The sequence below is a fragment of the Haliaeetus albicilla genome, chromosome 2 (assembly GCF_947461875.1).
Source record: "Haliaeetus albicilla chromosome 2, bHalAlb1.1, whole genome shotgun sequence".
In the NCBI taxonomy this organism is placed as follows: domain Eukaryota; kingdom Metazoa; phylum Chordata; class Aves; order Accipitriformes; family Accipitridae; genus Haliaeetus; species Haliaeetus albicilla.
In genome coordinates this window covers 40,364,045-40,384,977 of record NC_091484.1, presented here as the reverse complement: position 1 = coordinate 40,384,977, position 20,933 = coordinate 40,364,045, and the positions used below count along the sequence as shown (strand labels likewise).

The following is a 20,933-nucleotide window of genomic DNA, read 5'->3' as shown; positions in this document are numbered from 1 at the left end:
AGCCTGGATCCCTGCCAAGTAAGTTATAAGCAGACACATTTATCTGTGTCGCTTAGTAGCAAGAGGAGAGCTGTCATGATAGTGTAATAGCACCTTTTTACCTTTTATTCAATAGTGATATGGGTAGTGTGCTTTTTCTTAAATTACACTACGAAGAATTATATGAATACAGTGGCAATTTCTGTTATAGTTAAGCAGGCAAATTTCTCTCTACCACATAATTTACAGAACTCAAATTCAATAAAACATTACATGATGGTCCATTACTGTTATCAATTTTGAATAATCCATCTTCATTTTTCATTTTACTGGAAAATAAAGTGTGCCAAAGACAAAGTGGAGGAAAAAAAAAGTGCCTGAGAAGGTGGTTTGTGTAAACTTAGATTTTGTTTTAAAATTACATGGAGCCGTTTACTGCATCCAAGTGTTCTCCCTCGAAATAGCAATTGCCCAGAATTAGCACGAGCACAGTCCTAAATACACAAAAGTTTTCACATATGAGAAAAGGCATTATACATGAATGAAAGGCAATGTATCCTGGCAGCTAATATTTTAAACAAGCATGGGGGTGAAGTAGAAAGGAGGGGGAAAGAAAAGGTATCTGGCAGAAACGCTGAGAAGTACTTAAAACCCGCAAGTTGAAAAACTGTCACTGGTGGGAAGAAAAAAAATTACAATAGTCAGACATGGCACAAGCAGCAAAAAGCACTCCCCCTCCTTTCGCGAAGATGGAGCCGAGAGGTCACCTCTGTACAGCAGCACCCGAGTTCATACGGCAAATGTTATGGTTGAAAGTGTACACAAACAGAGACGGGCAGCCCCGAGTTACAGTTCCAACCACAACCATGACTAACACAATTCCTTGCTCATGCGGTACGTACATGTCACCCTGCCATGCACCAGGTTAAGCTACGCCTTCAAGTCAAATGTCAGACTTGCTTGTGGGAACCCAAGCTTTCCGTTTCCTGACTCACGTTTACATTTACAAACAGACGACAGAAAGGGTACAGAAGTTTGTTTATTTGTTCAGGCCGCCGAAGGTGGTTCAGCTGAACAAACGCCGATGCTCCGCTCCAGCTCTCTTGAGAAGCACAAAACAGAGCAGAGAGCCTCTCAGTTCAACTGCGAATTTGCAGGGGCAGGCTGAGCCCCTCTGCTGACGGGAGGCTCTGGCAGAGGCCGGCGTGGGCACCGCGCTCTGCGGGGCTGTCCCGATGCATCGGCGCCGGCGCCCCGTGGCTGCTCCGTGCCACCCAGGCCAGCGACCTGAGCCCAAATGACATTTTCTCACCAGCGAAGCGCAAGAAGAGACTGAACTCGCTCTTTCAAGAGAGCGGAGGTGTCTGCATAGTGCACTGACGTCAGCCAGAAAAAATACCATGTTTATTAATTCTGCCAAACGGCAACCAAAACATAAGTGGCTCGATTTGCCAAAATTACCCCAGCAAACAGAGAGACTGGTAGACACGCTTGGTAGCCATGCTTGAGGTGAAACTCGGATGGACCAGCGCAAATCCTGACTCAACAAACTTTTCCCTGGTGCACTACAAAGAGGTGCTAACAGGATTCAATCTGTTTCTTTGCAGCCAGTGAGCTGGAATCGCAACTGCTGAAGGACAAATAACACTTCAGACCCCACTGCGCTCTGAAGCCTTCCTAGAAGGACTACTGTGAAATTTCTCATGGGGAGAGGCGCTCCACCCTCCAAAACTACTTCTGCTCCCTACAACAATTGTTCTATTGTGCCTGTATAGATGTTAATTTTCATTCAAGTTACAGCTTTCTGGACTCCTCTTTGATTAAACTTTGCAAGGCACATTCCTGAGAACTACACATTTTTGAAACTACCATTTTGAAGTCAAGGGTAGGGGGGAAGTTATCCAAGAAGATATTAAGGACACTGCTTCAATTTTCTGAGGTGTGGTGGTGGTGGGGGGTCCACCTTATAAATAGATGATAATTAAAAAAAAAGACACCCTGGTTTTCAGAAGTAATTTTATCAAATCCTTTCCTTTGAGCTGGGAAGAGGTAGAAATATTTCTACTCAACATTTTTGCCCCCAAACAAAAAATTTTTGAAAATTAGGGCCAGTGTTGAATTACCACACTAAGCCGGTAGAACCCACCCTTCCCACCGAAACCTGCCACCAAATTCTGTATTCACATTGTAGAGCACAAGTCTGTAAAAAAAGAGGTGCCAACATCTTCAGCCAATTCCACCAAAGTCCACTTTTATTGCCAAAACATTAAGGAAATTACTTTTAGTTTATAGTTCACTTCCTTCCTTAACTTTTATGCAGAAAGCAAATCTCTCCCCTCATCTGAGACTGTATCTCGACATCAGGGTTTTTTTGCACAGAACTCCTAAGCGATTTCAGTGACATCTTCTGCCTTTAGAAACTGATGGCATGATATGGTCCCTGGACACGGCTCAAATATGCTTGTGACAGTTTCAAAAATGTCAGTGGTAAGCCTGAGTTAGCTTTTTATCTCAGAAAACAGTAGATGAATTTAAACAAGCATTTTTACTTGCTCTAGCCAAAATAAAAAATAAACCAAAAAAAAAAGACAAAAGATATTACATCAATATTAGAAACGAACTTCTAAATAGCATCAGTTATTAAAATGCTGCTCTAATTTTAGTTAAATGTGGTGTATCCTTGAATAAGCTGTGATAAATTCTGAAGTACAGCAAGCAGAACAAATTTAAGTGTTTTCATATAAGAATCACAGGTATCTCTACCTATGTTTATACTTGGACATTAGCTGTTACTGTGGGTAAAACTGACAATTTTCAGTTTTGCAAAGGTGAAATGTGCCTACAAGAAACTCCTCTGGATTTCAGTAGGGCTTTGCTTCATATGAAAAGTATGCTATTTCTTGGCAACACTGAGGCTAACATTGTCTATGCTCCTAGTATTTTTCCCTTCTGTTCCCTATGTTTGCCACATTACATAACAAATACTGCAAAATCTTATGTAGCTAACTGCAAATACTAATTCGATTAGCTAACACAGTTTGTAGGATATAGGGATACTACCCTGTATTATTTCAAGTTGATTTGGCTGAAAATTGCCAAAGTATATTACATATATATTTCATATCTCTTCATGGAATTTGTTTTCAACGTTCATTTTGGGGTTTCCTCGCAGTTTTAGGTCACTTTGAACACAGTTTACCAAGATGGTTAACCACAACATCTGTGGAAGAATTGAACTTTAAACAAATATTTAATAACACTGGTAGTAAGAAAAATATATAGTAATCAGGAATCACTATTTGCCCTAGAAATCTGGTTCTACAGTTGCATTCACCACATCTCAAGAGCAACTTCTCATACAGTGTCATATAAATTCAATGTCCAGTCAGAACCAATCATCCTTGTATTTTAGGTAACAAATACTGTCCATGCACAGACGATAGACCAAAAGCTGTAGGCAAAACTACCTGACAAAAACTGAACAAATGACTTTGCAGGGGGAAGAAAGTTGAGAGAAAACAAGCTGCTTTTAGGCAAGTCTGAGAAAGAAATAAATATATAATAAACTAATTATTTTCTAAATGATTTGCTTGGCTGTTTGTCCAGGTAAGATAGCAGCTGCAAACCATTGTAACTTGAAGCTACAATTATTACTTCAATACTTTATAATTTCATGAGCTAAAATATTAAACATTGTATTAAACAAAACTCTATGCCATTTATTTGTAAATATAACAACTGACACTGCCTGGACTCAACTTACGTAAGTAATCCTTGCATGAGTTAATGTATCCCATGGAATTTGGTATGAAAGACCCAGATCTTGAAAGATTCCTCTGCTGTTAAGAGGAAAGATACACACACATACACACAGAGCTCTACAGAGAATTCACACCATGACTCTACTTTCTTTTAGCTAAAGGAGGATGTCAAAATTTTTAAGGCAATAATAATTCAGAACAATTACAAATGACATGCTGATTCAAACCTGGTACCAGTGCATTTGAAACAGAATTTTTATTCTCTAAGCTATGCAGGGAGAAACATCAACATTTCAAGAGAAGCCCAAATTATGGTTTGTTTTTTTTTTACTGTATTCTGCAGTAGACAAATAATTGTTCCCTAAGTTTAAAAATGTGAAATCCAAGGCAAATTTACCTATGTCTTTTTAAAATATTTCCTATTAAAAAAAATTCCTATTTTATTTTCTGTTAAAATAGACTTCTAAAATTTTGAGATCTTATTATTTCCATTGGATATACTGACATTTCTTCCATAATTTCTGCTTGATTAAATTCCATGCAACATGGCATTAAGTTAAATTCATAGAGCAGAATAAATTATAACAGGGTTAGCTTCTAAAACAGGTGTAAAAAATAACACATTTTAGTGTTACTTATCAGCTTTGCTAGGGCTAGCTTCTTCTGCATTGAAGAGCTGAAGTATATGTTCTGACGTGGACATTGGCAATCTCAGCAACTACTGTTTTTGCAACAAACTGCAAAAATACATGAAAAGAGTAGATGATCTAAAAATAAAGCTTTTTTTTTTTTTTAATCTTTTCAGAAGCCTGAAAAGATATTATTTAGACTTTCACTACAAAATAGTAAAAACAAACGTGAACAAGAATAGAAGACGATCTCCAGTACACCTGTGAAAGAAGACAAGTTGTTCAGTACATGCATGTGGTCAGGATGGGTATACCTTTGCAACACAAAAGGCAATCTGTTGGGTGACTTTGTGAATGGTTCTGCATAGAGCTGTTCATTTCCTTCCCAGGGAATATTCAGTTATTCATAAACCATCACAACTGGAGAGGAACCAAGGTGTCTGTAAGAACCATGGGTATTTCCACAAACCAATTACTGAAGATTTCTGTATTTTATCAACATGGACACTGGTCCTGCAAGGAAGAAGCGTGATTCCTTCACAGGAGCTAAGTGGCAAGGCAGAAATGAGGAGAGAGACTTAAAAGGTGATAATTACAAAATAGAGAGGGAAAGAAGGGACTCAGATTTAAAAAAAATAAGAAAAAAGATGACTGACCTGAGTTCGGTTAAAAGCCACACGTGCAAATACTGCCTGTGAGATTCCTGCTCGTTTCAGTTCATCACGGACCCACTGGTAGATTTCGGAAGACACCTCTGTGTTTGTTGAGACCTGCTGCTCCAACGGCTTGTTCATGGATCTACTGACAGGAGGAGGGTGGTTCAAGTACTGTTGGTTTAAGGACTGCTGGGCTAGAAGTCTGTTCACTGCATACTGCTGGTTCAGCAACTGGGCCATTACCAGCTGCTGATTTACCAGCTGAGGGCTAATGGGAGTAGATACAAGTCCAGGGTGCAGGTTTGGAAGCGGGGTCCGAACTGATGGTTGACTACCATGAGAAAGCTGAACAGGGGATGGAGGCTGTTCGGCTGTGTTCCCTGGGACCGGCTGCTGACCGAAGTTGACATGGTTGGCACCTTGCTGGGATAGTTCAGAAAGGCTATCCATCTCAACTATGGTGGAAAAGAAACATTGAAAAAGCCAACATAAGACTGGAAATCACAAACTTCATGCTCCTCGCAAGACGTGCTAATAAAAATAAACAAATATAAAATGGCGCATTCAGGTTCAAGCTTACTGTACTGTCCAGCCTAGATCAGAGGGCCTATTACATCACTGTTGCAGCTATTTGCCTTCAAAATTTACGTACAAATAATGGTGTAGTGACTATTTAAAAAAAAAAAAAAAATCCAACAAACTGCCCATCATCGTCACTGGGCCCTAGGAGGTACCAGCAGAACATCAGAGGCAAAACCACATGCTGGAAACCACGTACGGCAAAGGAGTAACCTCCTGAGAGTTTGGCAAAGGCGCAATGCAGCCAAACCCCGAGCGTTTTTGCAGAGCTCATCCCGCAGCAATGGATGCGGGGGACATCAGACAAGGCAGTAAGCAACTAGAGAGGGGGCACAGATGAGAGACAGGAAACCACTCTGTGCGCTGCAGAAGATGCAGGTGAAATGGTAAGTGCATCTGCGCAAACGGTAAGGGGGTCTGTCATGGGAAAGCACACCCCGACCAGAGAGGACCAGAGAGAAAGACGACCCCAGTGACTGGTTTTGTTCCTCCCGCCATGTCCCCGCCATGACATCTGCAGTTCCCAGCCACTAGAAATCTGTAACAAGCAGGGTGGGGTGTGGACCTCCCCATGCTCTGCTAATTTCTAGATGCTGCATCAATTGTATGGGACTGCTAGGAACTAGTATAATTTATGTAAATTACACAGATGGGCTGCTTTATCTTGCAACCATGTATGCATGTTTTTTTCAGTGACTTGCAACATGGTTGAATTTTTTTCTTATATTAACTCATCTGTCTTGACACACCCTCCTTTTTAATTAACAACATAGTTTTTTAAACTACAAGAGTTCTTCCAGCTCCCCTCTTGTGCAAGATAAGACAACATAAAATAACTCTAGGCTGAAGTAAAGGAGTCTCCTTTTTATCAGTGTATGTCACTTTTTCATTTTAAACAATCTCAGTTCTAGAGCTTTAGCAATGCTGGTCTGGAAATAGCCTTAAGAAAATATGCTTTATTTGAAAACCAAAGCTCCAGTAGCTTCACAAAAGTGTGGTAGCAATTTTTTTCTTATACTAGTAAAGCATATTAAACAAATAAAAAGGCAGTGTCTGAGCTTTTCATAGTAATTATGATCTTCACTAACAGTCACTCAGTGCAAGACCACCCTTTCCTCCACAGGGGTGAGAGCTGGAAGAAGAAATCGGCACCTGGATTCCCACACGCAGCCCTGCATTCCGCCTCTGTCCTATCACGGGCAGAAATTTAAAAAATAAAAAGCAAGCCGGTTGTTCTGCAGAGAAGTGTGGTGTGCAGAGCCTGGATCAGTCCTCCAGCAGAGCACCCGCTGCTCCTCACCCTTGTGGCTTTGGGGGCAGTGCTGCCTCTCCCCATAGCATTAGGTAACACAGGAATACACACCACACACACTCCCCATGTTTCCTATGCACTGGCTTCATTGTCCCCGAATGAACGGATGGATGAACGGATGGCGAACCTGTCTTGGCAGGTCACGTAAGGAAAATTTGGCAGGGGCTGCCCCATGCAGGAGCACTGCTGCAATGGAGGTGGGAGAGGCTGCTGCAGAGGTCACCATCCCACGCAGGCACTCTGCTGCCTCGCGCACGGACCACCTGAAACCAAGTGAAGTCTTACCACCGACTTCGGTGGTCTCAGAAGAAGGGCTCGGTGTTGCGCAGAAGGTATAAAGTAGATAAAGGAAAGAAGCTGCCTTTTTTCACTGGCGGAAAGTAGAGATCAACCCAAGTGGGCCATTCACTTGGAATAGTAATTCAAGCAATTATCACAAAAGTGATGCATTGTCTTCATTACAGCCTTAAGCTATAAAAGGCAAGGAACCTGTTTTGGTAGATGAATGATTTTGCTTCAAATACTGAAAGCTAAGTCAAGCTCAAAATTCAATCCAAATTGAGGTCCCATTTCTTCATTCTGTTGAAAACTACATAGAAATTTTCTGACATAAAGTGTTTAAAATTATGTTAACAGGTTTAAGAAATAGTTTTAAAAAGGGACAATACAGAAATATATAAGGTATTACAGAATTAGTATGTCCCACTGATGGATTTTTTTTCTCCAGTATTTTACTTGTACTTACTACAAAAAGCAAACAATTGTCACAACAACTTTGTTAAAATGAATTGAAATCAGGGTCCCAAAGTTAGAGAAAGATATGAATTTATAAAATTATAGCAGTGTTTTTGGAAGGCAGTGATAGTTATAGAAGCCTGTTTCTTTAAATATACATTAGCCAGAGGAAAAAAAAAACCCACAAAAAAACCCACCAACAACCCCCCCCCCCCACCCCGATTCAAAAAATCAGTCCATCACAGTTCCAGGAACAGGTTTTTTAAACAATTATTCTGGGTGGTAGAAGATCTCTAGATTTACAGAATGACAGCTTTACATCTCTGGCAACCCAAGTCAGTTTGGCTGTTTCAATAGCAAATATTTATTTAAATGAATTCTTTCACTATATATGTACTTTCTACATCTACTCATCAAAAGCATCCTAAACTTATCATGAAGGGACCTGGCTTCCTTATGACTGTGACAGACCTCAACGTGACACATAATGGTATGTATCCACCATCACGGCAATTTTTTTAAATTTTTTTTTTTTTGCTTACCCATCATATCTTTTGCCTTCTTGAAATGTTTATACCACCTTCCAAATTCCTGACATTTTGCTGCTGAGACATTTGCATAGTAAGTGCTGTTCACAATGGAAGAAATCATACTCTGTGTGAAAAGGGGAGAAGAAAAAAAATCTGTAATACAGAGCAGTACAAGTCAAAGCACAAATTACCTCAATTGTCGAAACCATTATATTTTTAGAGTTTGAGAACCATATTGCATTTTTAATCCTATCATCCAAAGCCTTTTAAAAAACTCATTAATTGAGCATAAAAACAAACCAAGGTGTATTGTAAATGGGAGCAAAAAAAGCAGATGTACTAAGGGAAGAACAAAGTTATCAACCAAGAAACATCAGGCAATGGGATGTGCTCTGGATGGAAGATGTTAATCTTCGAAGTGCATTTTGTTTGTACTATTTCTGCTTTTAAGTTTGATTGACCCTTCACGTACCCACACAAGTTTACAGGCATACAAATCCTATGCTGACGCTAAAAACGCAAGCAATGCCCCAAGTTACCCATGCCCATTCCCTTTGTGCCACTTATCACAGGGCAGACACCAGAAAATAGTGCAATGAAAGTTTATCTGAATGACCTATTAGTAGGATAAAATAAGAGGGTAAAATAAAATATGTATGTAACAACCCAAAACGAACACAGACTTGCTTTTCCTAAACAGGGTATTTTAAGTGATTTGCAGAACAGGCTTATGAAAAGCTCTTATTGTCATGTCTAATTCTGTAACTGAATATTAGCTGTAAAATAGACCAAAGGATGATAGAGACAATTTTTTCTCAAAGGTTCTCGAGATATCAGATAGCTACAGTGAGAATTTTACCTTCTGCTCAGTTTTGACCAATTTTAAAATAGTAGAATTTACAATGCATAAAACGTTCAGTTCCACTACATTCTTTTACAAAATCAATTAAGACTAAGCCTTGCAAAATGAGATAATGCTCCAACTTGAAAATTATACTCAGGATATGATGTATGAACAACAAAATTAGCAAATGTAATTTCAATAGACTGAACTTTGCCACCCTTTAGATGTCTATGTGGAAAGCAGTTCCTTTTAGCTTAACTACAGGAATTGTCCAGCGTATTGAGAAGACAATGACAGCCAAGAAGATGAAGCCCTGATTATTATGTTTCTTCGCTATTCAGCATGTAATGTTTAGCTATATTTGTACTGTCATAAAATTGATGTACAGCATTAACCCTCTGTTACACAAACTGCAGTAAACACTGGAAGAAAGAGTTTGGAGTAAAAATGCAATATGAGCCTTCTTCTATAAGACTAGTTCACTTCTGAGTAAAAGTACCTTGATTACTGATCTTAGTGAAGTTCATTATAACCATTTTCTAATGTATTACTCAGTAACAAGCTATTTGTGGAGGCTCAGAACTGCGAAAGTGAGGCCAAATGTGGATACCCTCTACTCACCAGGCAGCTATTTTAATGTTTCTCTGAATCACCAAAATTCTTACGATTCCTTGATATTAACCTGGCATTTCTGAAATTAGCTAGAAGCCTTTTGTCAGTGGTATAAAAGGAAAATGAAATCTTAATAGACTACTGCAACTCTAGCCTGAATGACCTGAACCAAGCTCAGCTGAACCCAATTTCAATTTCCAATATAATAGCAGTATCATTAATGTCTAATACTTACAAAATTATTGTTTAAGCTCTTTTACAGATTAAACCATTTTAAACATAGGCACATGATACATAAGGCATGATTTAAAAAGTCCTCTGGATCTGAACTGGTAAATTATATGAATGCACACTTACTATACATACAAAAACTGCATAACTGCATGTGCAAAATAGAAACTGCACATGTAATGGGCCACCATCCCATATTAGCTTCTGCATATTTTGTGGATGTCATTTAGACTTCAGAGTGGTTTTTTCTCATCTTACTTTGTACCTTTCATATGTCTTCTCCTGCCCAAACAACTTTAGTAAGTATGAAAATGTGTATATTAATAATAATTTTAATAAATTACCTATTATTGATGAAGATGTTTGTCTAGAATTTCCTAGTCCTCCCTTCCATGTCATTTTACAAAGAAGATATGCCAATGACATGACAGTTTGTGACTGCTTCTTCAGAAATAAATGTAATGCAGTTACTTTATTTTACAACCAAATAGGGGACTGGTCTGTTTAAATAACACTGCTAGGAATTTTAGCTTCTTTGACACAATATGAATTTCAGGCTCTGATGGCTAATACTGGGATTTTACTCCAGCTCTTCAAAGTAGATAAAAAAAAAAACCCTACAGACATTATCAACACATTTTAAAATGAAAATTATCCTGCTTTTTCTTTGAGAACACTTCATGCAAGCATTCAAGTGATATTACCTACGCTAAGAATCCTCATCAGGAGGAATCAATGATTTATTTACTAATTCACTGAAGGCAAAATTTTACAAGCCAGATAAAATATTACTACCTTGTTAACTCAGAAAATAACTTGACAACATTGAATTTCATTGTTTCTATGCCTTATTTATTGTCATCAAACCTGCAGTCACATCAGTGCAGAGAGACGCACTTTACTATAGAAATCCCTATATCATTCCTATTGCTGTAGAGTTCCTATATGTTTTAATGGCAATCTACATAGACAAATGCCCACTATACTTAGGGCCTAAAACTGAAGATTAACCCAATGAGTTAGTGGTCTTCAGAGATCCACAATCTAGACTGGAGGCATACTGAAGTTTTTCTTATTTCCTGGGTCATTACATGTGAGGAGCTCCCCGTGTCTTGGCTTATACTTATCAATAATCAAAATGAAAATTATTGTATTTGAAGCACATCATATTCAGGTACTACTGTACATAGACATTCCTTATCTGTAAGGCACAGAGGCAGATGTCTTCCATATACAAGGATGACGAATATAAATATATCATACAAATATTCACATGCATCACATTCATCTCTCAATCTGATTTCTTTTTCACACGCCACAAAGAAAATTGAAAGAACGCAAAAACTGGTCACAGAGCTGCAGTCTTAAGGTATTTCCTAGAAGTTTATCCTTGAAAGAAAGTTGCAAGACTTCAAGATCCCAAATTTCCCTCTTTGCCCTCTCTCCACACCCCCTCCCCAACCACATCACTTGCAGTCCTGTTATGAGAATCAGGAGATCTCATCTGAAATGATGCCACCTTCACAGAAATCCCACTATTCTGGAATGATACCATCTGCTGCAGCCCAAGTGCTCTTTTTTTAGCCAAATAAGTTAATTATAATTAGGCATCCAACAACTGTGTGGAGGTAGGGGCGGAATTTGTTCTGAAGTTCAGCTGAGGTTCACCCAGCGTAGTTTGAACCAAATCCCATTCTCTCACGAAGATTAAATACCAGAGGTTTGAAAACCAGACACCATCATTTCTCAAAGAAGTTGGGGAACTCCCTGGGGAATATCTTAAATCTCAACCAGAACTCTTTTCATACACCCATCAAATAAAACCCGATAAAACAGTAGCATCAGACACCTTTCGTATTGTGCCAGAGCCCAACGCAAGGTGCATCCTGCAAGACATGGGAAGGACCCGAGCCTTTCATGCTGGCTGGTCGCCGTAGCCACCGCTGCAGGTACTACAAGGGAGGCATTTCTGAGTCATTGCCTCCAACAGTGCTCTCCAACCAGGTGAAGTATTGTTCGAACATCGCTAAAAGTATACTGTTGTCCTTTTTGCAAAACAACAAAAACAATGTTAATCAGGTTAATTCAATCATCTAAACCAAAACTGTTCATGCTTTTCTGCCAAATCAACCAACCACAGCAAAATCTGTTATCAGTGATTGCTCAGCTTCCAGTCAAAAAAGCTTTTAACCCCCACAGTCCCAAAACTTCCCCTAAATAACCTTAAAATTATTTTTATATGGGCAGAATGAGGTTGTTTTCATGCCTCATGAAGGGGTAGTTGGGCTGCAGTATTTACACAGAACAAATACATGCTAACAGACTTAGCAGAGAGTAACAGACACAGCAGCTTCCTAAAACAACTCGGCTGAATTAGGTATCGGGGATTCCTTTGAAAATGAAACATTTCCCTCAAAAGGAGCATTGTAACCAAAACTTATTTAGGCCTTCCAGGTTGTTTAACTAGGAAAAAAAAAAAAACCCGAGCTTTTTTGCAACTCATTCATCGGTGTTTAAAGCTTCAAGCCAGCTCAGTGGAAGGGGCAAGGGCTGCAACAACTTATTTACACAATTATCTAAATACGATTAAACAGCTGATGGACAAATATTAAACTGGAAAATGTATAGTCATTTCAGCTTAATGTAATCCTCTTTCTGTAAACACCCAAGATGATTTTTTTTCAACCAGAACAGTCCTGACATCTCATAAGCCTAAGGGTGAATAGCAAGAGATTGTTTTTGATAGTTATAAATATTCAAAAGACATGCAGACCATCTGCTTTCATAATACAGGTAAAGCAAGACTGAAATGGTGACTGCTGTATAAAAATGGTTCTTTTAACAAAGTCTTCCTCTCCTCGAAAACTATAAAGACAGATGTCAAAAACTGTTTACACAGGGTAATCAGGAGCGTGCAAAATGTAATATTCCTTTTACACACAGTGCTTGCTAAAGAGATTTTTTTTTCTTTTTCTTCCCATCTGTGTGTTGCAACACATTTCTACAAGTTAAAAACATTTTTTCAAACAGAGATCTCATGAATACCCAAAAACATGCTATCTGGTTTCTGAATGCTAATTAATTTCAACTAAGGAATCTGATTTTTTTTCTGTAGGAAGGAATGCATGCTTTTGAAATGGAGTACTTCAACAATAACAGGCACTGAAAACAGAACACCCCACAAGTTTAATTTTGCACTAGTTTGACACTGGCTATTTTCACAACTGTTTTACATTCAAACCCGCATCTGCTAAATCTGGCTATGAGACAGACAGCAACTATTCTCCCGCTTTTCAAATGAGATTTTATTTATGTTTTACCATTTATCAAGTTTTTCAGTATAAAGCCTTGTAACAACATAATGGTTTTGTCAAGTGGTAAGTAGAAGACACCTCATCTTCCAAGCAGAATATGAACAGTGCTGCCCATAAACCCTACAGTCAATTTTCAGAGCTGAAACACTAATCTTGACAGTAACCTTTTAATGTATTATATTAATGGCACAGAGGCGTTAAGCACCTTTTTTATAATTCTCAATAAAATGAACATTTACTGAACAATCTGTCAAACTACTGGCTCCATTTTTTAAAGCCAAACTTTTAAGGCTCTATTCTATTTTCTCTTCTATAAATCCTCCACTTTACATCCCTAGACACCAGCAGGGTAGCATGTTCCAATGCTGCAACCCTAACATGCCTTTAAAAAAAAAAATAGAAAAAGAAAAAAAAAGAAAAAAAAAAGAAAAAGAGAAAAGCTATGAGCCTTTGTCCCTAGACCTAGTTTGAATAGTGATAAAGTTGCAGCACAGAACAGAACTTAAAGATTGAGGGGGGAGGAGGAGGATCTTTTCATAAAGGACAGAGGAACTTTGTTTCCCTGATCCTAGCCACTATCAGTGGCTTTTGTTTGCGTGGAAATCACAAGCACCAGTTTTAATACAAGCCGTACTCTTAGGAGTGCTTATTTCTCAGGAGGTTCTACGTTAACATTTTTCAAATGAGAAGGGGACATTCAAGCCCCAACCGGATAACACAAGATTATCCCCAAATCAAAAGATTTTAGCCTGCCTCCGCCTACGCCAGCCCACGTACTGCAAAAACCCAACCAGGGCAAAATGTTGTTCTTAGTGTTCTGGTATGGCAGAGAATTATCATCTGCCACTCCGAATAAAAGCAGATCAAATATATCCAGCCACTAGCTGTTTTTTGAACAAGGAATAATGAAATGGACAGTTTAATTGCATATGAAGAATTATGTTGAATTCCTTGGTCTGTTACCTTGAACTATAGCAAGTAATGCAATGGAATTTCTTGTCATATGCCCTATAAACATGTAGGATAATGGAAAAACCCACAGATGGACAGAGAAGAAAAAACTTTTGTTTGTGCCTTTGGCATTGCACTTGGATGGCTATCTGACCTCCATACTGTTGCCAGGGTCAGGAGAAGTAAGGATCTGCATGGCAAATGCTGGTCATATAAGTTAAAACTGCCTAAAGACAGATTTAAAATGATGGCACTAGCATTTCTTCCAATACATAAGCATGTCTTTCCTCCTTTCTCCTGTCCTTGTAAAGCCTAAATTATCTCCTCCTCCTTTTCTGCCTTATGTTGTCCTTATGTATTATAAATGTACATATTAACGTAAACATGAAGCTACACTGAATGTAATGAGGGAAGACATAAACCAAAAAGAATCCCAACTGTATATACATACATATACACATATATTTGTATATGTATAGAAATATACCCACACGAGAAGATTGTGAAAATCAGAAATGAGGATTCAGCATCTGAAGGAACTGATCCTTGCATTATTTTTACCATTTTGTAATGTAAATTCCCAGTTGCTGCATGACAGAGCAGCATTCTCCCAATGTTTTCCGAGCATCTCCCACTGACAGATATAAATAAAGCTCAAATAAAAAGCTGCTTCCCAAGATACTAGTCTTATATCTACAAAGGTTAAAAGCTTAGAGAGAAAGATAGGTAGGTGGGAAACGTTAATTCAGATTTGAAGAACTTCATAACTGCTTTACAAGCTTTATGGCAAGTGCTTAGACTTTAAAAAAAAAAGAAAGAAAAAGAAGTCACAACCTCAACCTATAAAAGATAAGATGACATAACACATTTTTGCCTTCATTGTCAGATGTCCAACATGAATCTTTTTAAGAATCCCGGGTTTTATTGCACACCATTTGTAAATGGCAGGTACGTAGTAGTAAAAGTCCTGGCTAAACCCTTCCTAAAATCAACGTGGATAAAATATAAAATGCAAAATAATCAGTATTCAGTAAGTTAATTCTTGGTTTACTTCATGGAATGAAAACGGTCCTGTATTTTGAGGGGTGAATTATTACATCCTAAGGTATTTAGTCTGCAAGTGCCTTTGCCAGAAGAGCTCTGAAACCTGAAAGCTCCACGGGTAAGGAAAGCACTATCCATTTTAGCCAGCAATCTGCTTGAAAAAGCTGTTATGAAGTAACTAGATTGCTTTAAACTGCTCTTTTAGCTTGAATTGGGAATGCATATTTTCAAGGGCTCTCCCCACTGCTCCTACTTCGATGCCCATCACAAAGCTATCTTGGGGTGTACAGGCAGAATTCCTGCTAGATGAAGCCAAACCCAGAAGCCATGCTCCAACTGTGGCTGGACTTCCAAGTCCACAGAACCAGAGCTAAGCTACTCCAGGGTAAATTCCATCCTTCCTTCCCAGTCCTCTAACATGGAGACAGGGTCCTCAGCCCCTCCACAGGCTGCTGCTGTTCCTACGCTAGGCAATGCAGTACATGCAGCCTGCGCGCCTGTGCTCACCTCTTCTCCTTGGACACAGGGAGCGAGACTAGAGGAAGCTGGAGCCCAGGAAGACAATCCAGATCATACACGACGGACGTGGACAGGGCAAACCAGCATTTCTTGTATAGGAATAAAGGTTGAGGTAGGTGGGGCCTTGAATATCTCACAGACTGATCTGGTGAAAATCCGGAGTAAGAGACACCTTCAGCCTTCCTCTCAGATAGGTTGCTTTTATTTCCAACCACTCCGTTCCAGCCAGGTCAGAGTGCTTCTGACTTGTTTCCTATCTAGAAATTCTAATCCTAAATGCACATGCTTCCAAATGCTACCCTAATGCAAATGCTTTGTGTTATAAGGAACATTTTAGATCTATTAATGCATTAAATTCAGCTTTGGGCACATAAAACTTTTCCACAAAAATGAAGTATATACATTCTTCTGATAGAGATGTTGATAATTGCTCTACCTTCAACCAGCTGCAATGGTTGTTTTCACTACAGTTTTTGTAAAAGGCTCTTCAAAATTGCTTAGCATTATCTACCACGTTAAGGAAGATTTCCTTGCTGGGAAACAGGACGTGATTTTCAGCAAGTCTCTTCTCGGATTCCACTGTTCTGCTAGGCAAAGCATCAGATGTCTGGCATGAAGTTGAGCCCTAAGGCACAATGTCCAGACAAGAAGTCATCAGACTCAGTAGCACTAACAGTTGTCTTGCTGAATTTCTTCTGGTGTTTAGGATAAGCCTTTTCTTTGATCTCTTTTCCTTTTTCTACACAAGTTTTTGCAGATTTTTAAAGCCAAAAGAGACCATTTTGAGCATCTATTTGGACTCAACATAAAAAGAGACCCTAGAAGTTCATCTAGCAATTTCTGAATTCAGCCAAGTTACCTGTGGCTGGGCTAGAGCAAACATCTGATATTGATCTGAAGACTTCTTGCGCTGGATCTTTCACCAAGTCCCATGGTAGTCTCCCTCACTAGATATGTACTTTTTTTTTTTAAACATCTGGCTAGCTTTTATTTTGAACTTCCATTGATTTCCGCTCCTAGTCTGTGCATCTCTCATGCCTCTGATTGCTTGCTTAAATACCCCTCTAGTGCCAAACGTAACATCCCTTGCCTATCCTTTGTTTAAATGGTTAAGTGTCGGATTTATTGTTTCAGGCCATGTGCCTCTTTATGAGCCACCTGTACATCTGATGATTCTTAATCATATAGACCCAAATTCTGTGAGGATATTTATGCTGCTAAAAGCACATGAACAAACTACTTTCTGTCCTAAGAAAAATGTAAAAATTTGTCAGGAGAAAAATGAGTTCTAGTATGAAATGCACTGTGGATTCTTAACTTCTGTTAAGTAAAATCATATGAAGGTGACATTTTAAGCAGCTATGTTAGCCAAGAAACTAATTTTGCCTCTGTGTTGTTGCCTTTCACTGACAAGAGTTTGTGAAAAGTATAGATGCTCTGAAGAATTCATGAAAATATGCAAGATTCAATAAAGGTATCTCAAAAGAGAAATGTTCAAGCTAGCTTTCCATGTGGAATATGCACATGCACTTTGAGGGTCTATTTATTAAAAAAAATTTCTTAGTTACACCCCTTATATTGAAATAAATAAATTTAAAAAAAAATTAGCTACATTAGGTTTAGCACACAAAGGTCCTCCTTGCAGAAAGTGCAGGATAAGGAACACAGCTTTAAGAGCTTGGGGACATACTAGCTGGCAAGTAAGTATATTTTGGTGGGATTTTATTGTGACACATCTATATACCTGTGTATATGTATACATGCACACACACGACCCCCCACAATTCTGACAGAGTCTAGGTATACTGATTCAAATACAAACACAACAGGTAAACTTAGGGAGCTGAAACCTCCCCTCCAACTCTAGAAAGGCAATTGACAGTTATGTCCTTCGTGTGTGCCTCAGGTTTTTCATCATCACGAAACTCATCCTGCTCCATGACAGTTTACTAAAAAGTATCAAATCCTTTGGAAAGGTGGCACAGCCAGGCACAGGTTATGCTTTAGCGCAGTTTCCCCCCCGCTTCCAGTGCAAATTTATGAAAGAACTGCAACTCTCAGTGTAGGAAATCTTAGTACTCAAAAAATAAAATAAAAATAATTAAGAGACAGGTGTATATGAGGAGAACCTTTCATCTGTTCCCACCCCTGGGGAACAGAACTTTTCCCTTTCGAGTAGTTTATTCCATGGCTTAGAGTGAGCCAGGTCTGAGGTTGCTGCTGTCCTGAAAAACCTGCCCTCTGATCACTGCTGCAAGGCACCAGGGGAATCTAATACTATTTGTGCTGTTCTTAAAGAAGTGTCCAAGGAAAGAGAGTCAAAGCTCACCCTCGCCTTATTTTCCTACCATGTTTCTTGGAAATAAAAAGGAAGAACCTATTACTAATTTAAAAAGAAAAAAAAACGGGGGGGGGGAGCAAGCTTTGAGAGTTTTGCTCAGAGTCTGAGAAACGCATCTCTTCTTCTAAGTTACGATTAGAGTGAAAACATGCAATGAGTCTGGTCTGACAAGGCGAGAGTTGCTCCTCTCTTAGCATTGCCTTTCAGTAAGAGGGTTCTACTTTGCTTTTATTCCTGTCAGGTAAAAAATTCAATTTTCTCTCGACGCATCTTTATGCCTACACCCCTGTGTCCCCTAACACAGACGTATCTCAGCTTTAAATCTGCTGACAGTGACGCTACAGCACCTACAGAATTTGCTCAGCTTTTGGGTAGGTTTTATAACCACACTGCTCTCTGTGCCTCCCACCACCGCTAGTAATAACTGAACCAGTCAGGGAAGGTCTCTGCAAACCAGTTGCAGCAGTGATTAAGATGTAGACATACATATCTCCTCGCCCTTTAAATAGAGGGCTTAATTGGCGATGTGGATAGCAGCTTCCTAATGGACAGAAATTAAACTCCATTTAATTCCTGAGCAGACACTTCCAATGCACACGGTTTACCACACATTTAGAGCAGGGAGGGAGGGGGGAAGGAAAGAGCCGCACGCACAACTCGCTCTACCTCTGACAATCACCAAGGAAAAGCAACATGAGGACCAGAATGGCATAAGTGTGGCAGGTGTGAATTGACCTGCACTGGCAAAGCTGCGAGCTGGGAAACTTGCAAATCACATGATTGTGCAATACTTGGCTCCAGTCAGTGCTATCATGTTCTTTATAAAAAAAAAAAAAAAAAAAAAAAAATCTTAAAGACATGTACATCAAGTTAAGGGATTAACTGTCAAGTGACATTACTGAAACAGAGACAATATATTTCTTTATTGGTAATGAAATTCAGTTAAAAGTGAAGGAAGTGATAAAGAAAGTACTGTTTTGTAATGTATTTTACATAAGAACGTAATATAGAAAGGGAAGTGCAATTAAATCTTAATGTGGACTTTTTTATTTTTAGTTTATCATCTGGTTTACATTTTGAGCCCCTTTGCAGCAGTAAATTATGCTGGCATTTCTTAGGGAATAACTGCCATGTTAATTTAGTTTAATAAAATAACTGACAGAAAAGGGGGAAAAGAAGCAAGAGACAGTACCCCCCCACACATGCACTCCTTATCTTTAGCTAAGTATTCAAATGCTTTCTATATGAATTGTCCGTGGTCCAACTCCAGCACCATGTAATAATACAATACATTACAACACAGTACAATACAATCTTGGGTTTCTGTAGCGCCCTTCATGCAAGCATCCCAGGGTGCTTTACAATCATTATGAGTTAAAATTAAAACTGAAGCACATACAATTCCTAATAGAATCATTTTAAAAATGCTAAACAGAACAAATAACTTTTAAGTCTAGATTTAAAAGTCCCAACAGCCAGAGCTTTCCTTACTTCAATTGGCAATGAGTTCCAAAGCTAGGGAGCAAAGCGACTAAAGGCTCTCTCATGTTATGTTAAAGGATCTCTCATGTTGTTTATACTTGTGCAGTACTCTACAGCCAACAATTTACCAATAAGAAGAAAAAAAAAAGACTTATTTGCAATCTTGCTTTAAAGAATACTGGAGGAGTGGCTTGTTAACCCTCTAATAAAGTTATGGGGAAAAAAAAAAAGAATAAATCAGGATTCACGCTCAGCCATTACTGCATTAAGAAGTATGCGAGAAACATGAATGAATGAGTACAGAATTTTGTAGCAGTGCATTACTTGACTGCCTCTTAACCCACTAAATATAAAAAGAAAAAAAAAAGCATGGTTATATATATATATAAAAAGAACATCACCGCAAATATTTAAAATGCGAGTTATTCTAAATACCAGGACCACTGAGTGAAAACAGAAGTCGAGTAGGGCTCAGTTCTACAACACGTGCATATTTTAGAAGGAAAATGTATCAAAAGAAAATGTCCTGTGTTCCTTTTTTTTATTCTGTCACTTCCCCAAAACTTGAAGTCCATACGACGCAGATAATCGTTCACATGACACAGTTCTCAAAATTGCTGAGATACAATCCCAAATGGTTAGCACACAAAGTGGGGAGCACAGTCCCAAAAATGTTATTCTCTTAAAAAGCATGAATTTTGTACTTTGTTCACAGAAGAGCCTGGCTGAAGACAGCTGCTTATATCTCCATACAGCTGACTTCAGGAATGTATTAAAAAAAAAAAAAAAAGAAATCAACACTAGCACCATCCCTCTATTAGATTCTCCTCTACTTTTTCAAAAGCAGAAACACAAGACCTCATGACAGCACAGATACCAAGGGACTTGCTGATACCGTACAGACTCCTCTGAAGTCAGAAACTTCATTTATTTGAGAAATGAGGTACGTTTCCCTCCTCCCCACATTAAGTCCAGGCCCCATTACTGTTTTGGAAAGGGACTTTTGACATCCTCATTATAGTTAATCCTAATGAAGAGGCAGAAAAAAATAGCTATATATTTTCTCCTTCAATAGGGCACTGCCCAGATAAAACAGTTGTAGATAGACTGACATAGCTTTAACACTGAGAGTGTTTAGATGCATCTAAGGAACATAAACCAGTGATCAAAAGATCAAGCAATCGAAAGGTTGAGTATCCTGCGACTGTCCTCACACAGCCCTACCAACCTGCATATTTCATCTTCCCCATCCTGTCAGCAATAGGCTCTGTACTGCCCATTCTATCTGGATGACTAAAAATCACCAGCACAAATTTTAATAGTTAATTGAAGACGTTTTAAAAATCCAGATAGTACGTCAGCTTGAAGAGACATCAGAGTGAATGCTCTTGAGCAACTGAGGGGTGGGTTGAAA

At 38.8% G+C, this 20,933-nt stretch overlaps 1 protein-coding gene across 9 annotated transcripts in view; it reads right to left on the bottom strand.

The window, feature by feature from the left end:
- SATB1 (SATB homeobox 1) overlaps nucleotides 1-20,933 on the bottom strand; it is a 93,968-nt gene that overhangs the window by 39,461 nt on the left and 33,574 nt on the right. For all 9 annotated transcript variants that reach the window (XM_069772050.1, XM_069772111.1, XM_069772059.1 and 6 more), the window contains 2 exons: nucleotides 8,194-8,305; nucleotides 5,026-5,480 (listed from right to left, as the gene is read on the bottom strand). In XM_069772050.1, the coding sequence (XP_069628151.1) occupies nucleotides 5,026-5,480; nucleotides 8,194-8,305 (567 nt within the window). The remainder of the gene's footprint in view (nucleotides 1-5,025; nucleotides 5,481-8,193; nucleotides 8,306-20,933) is intronic.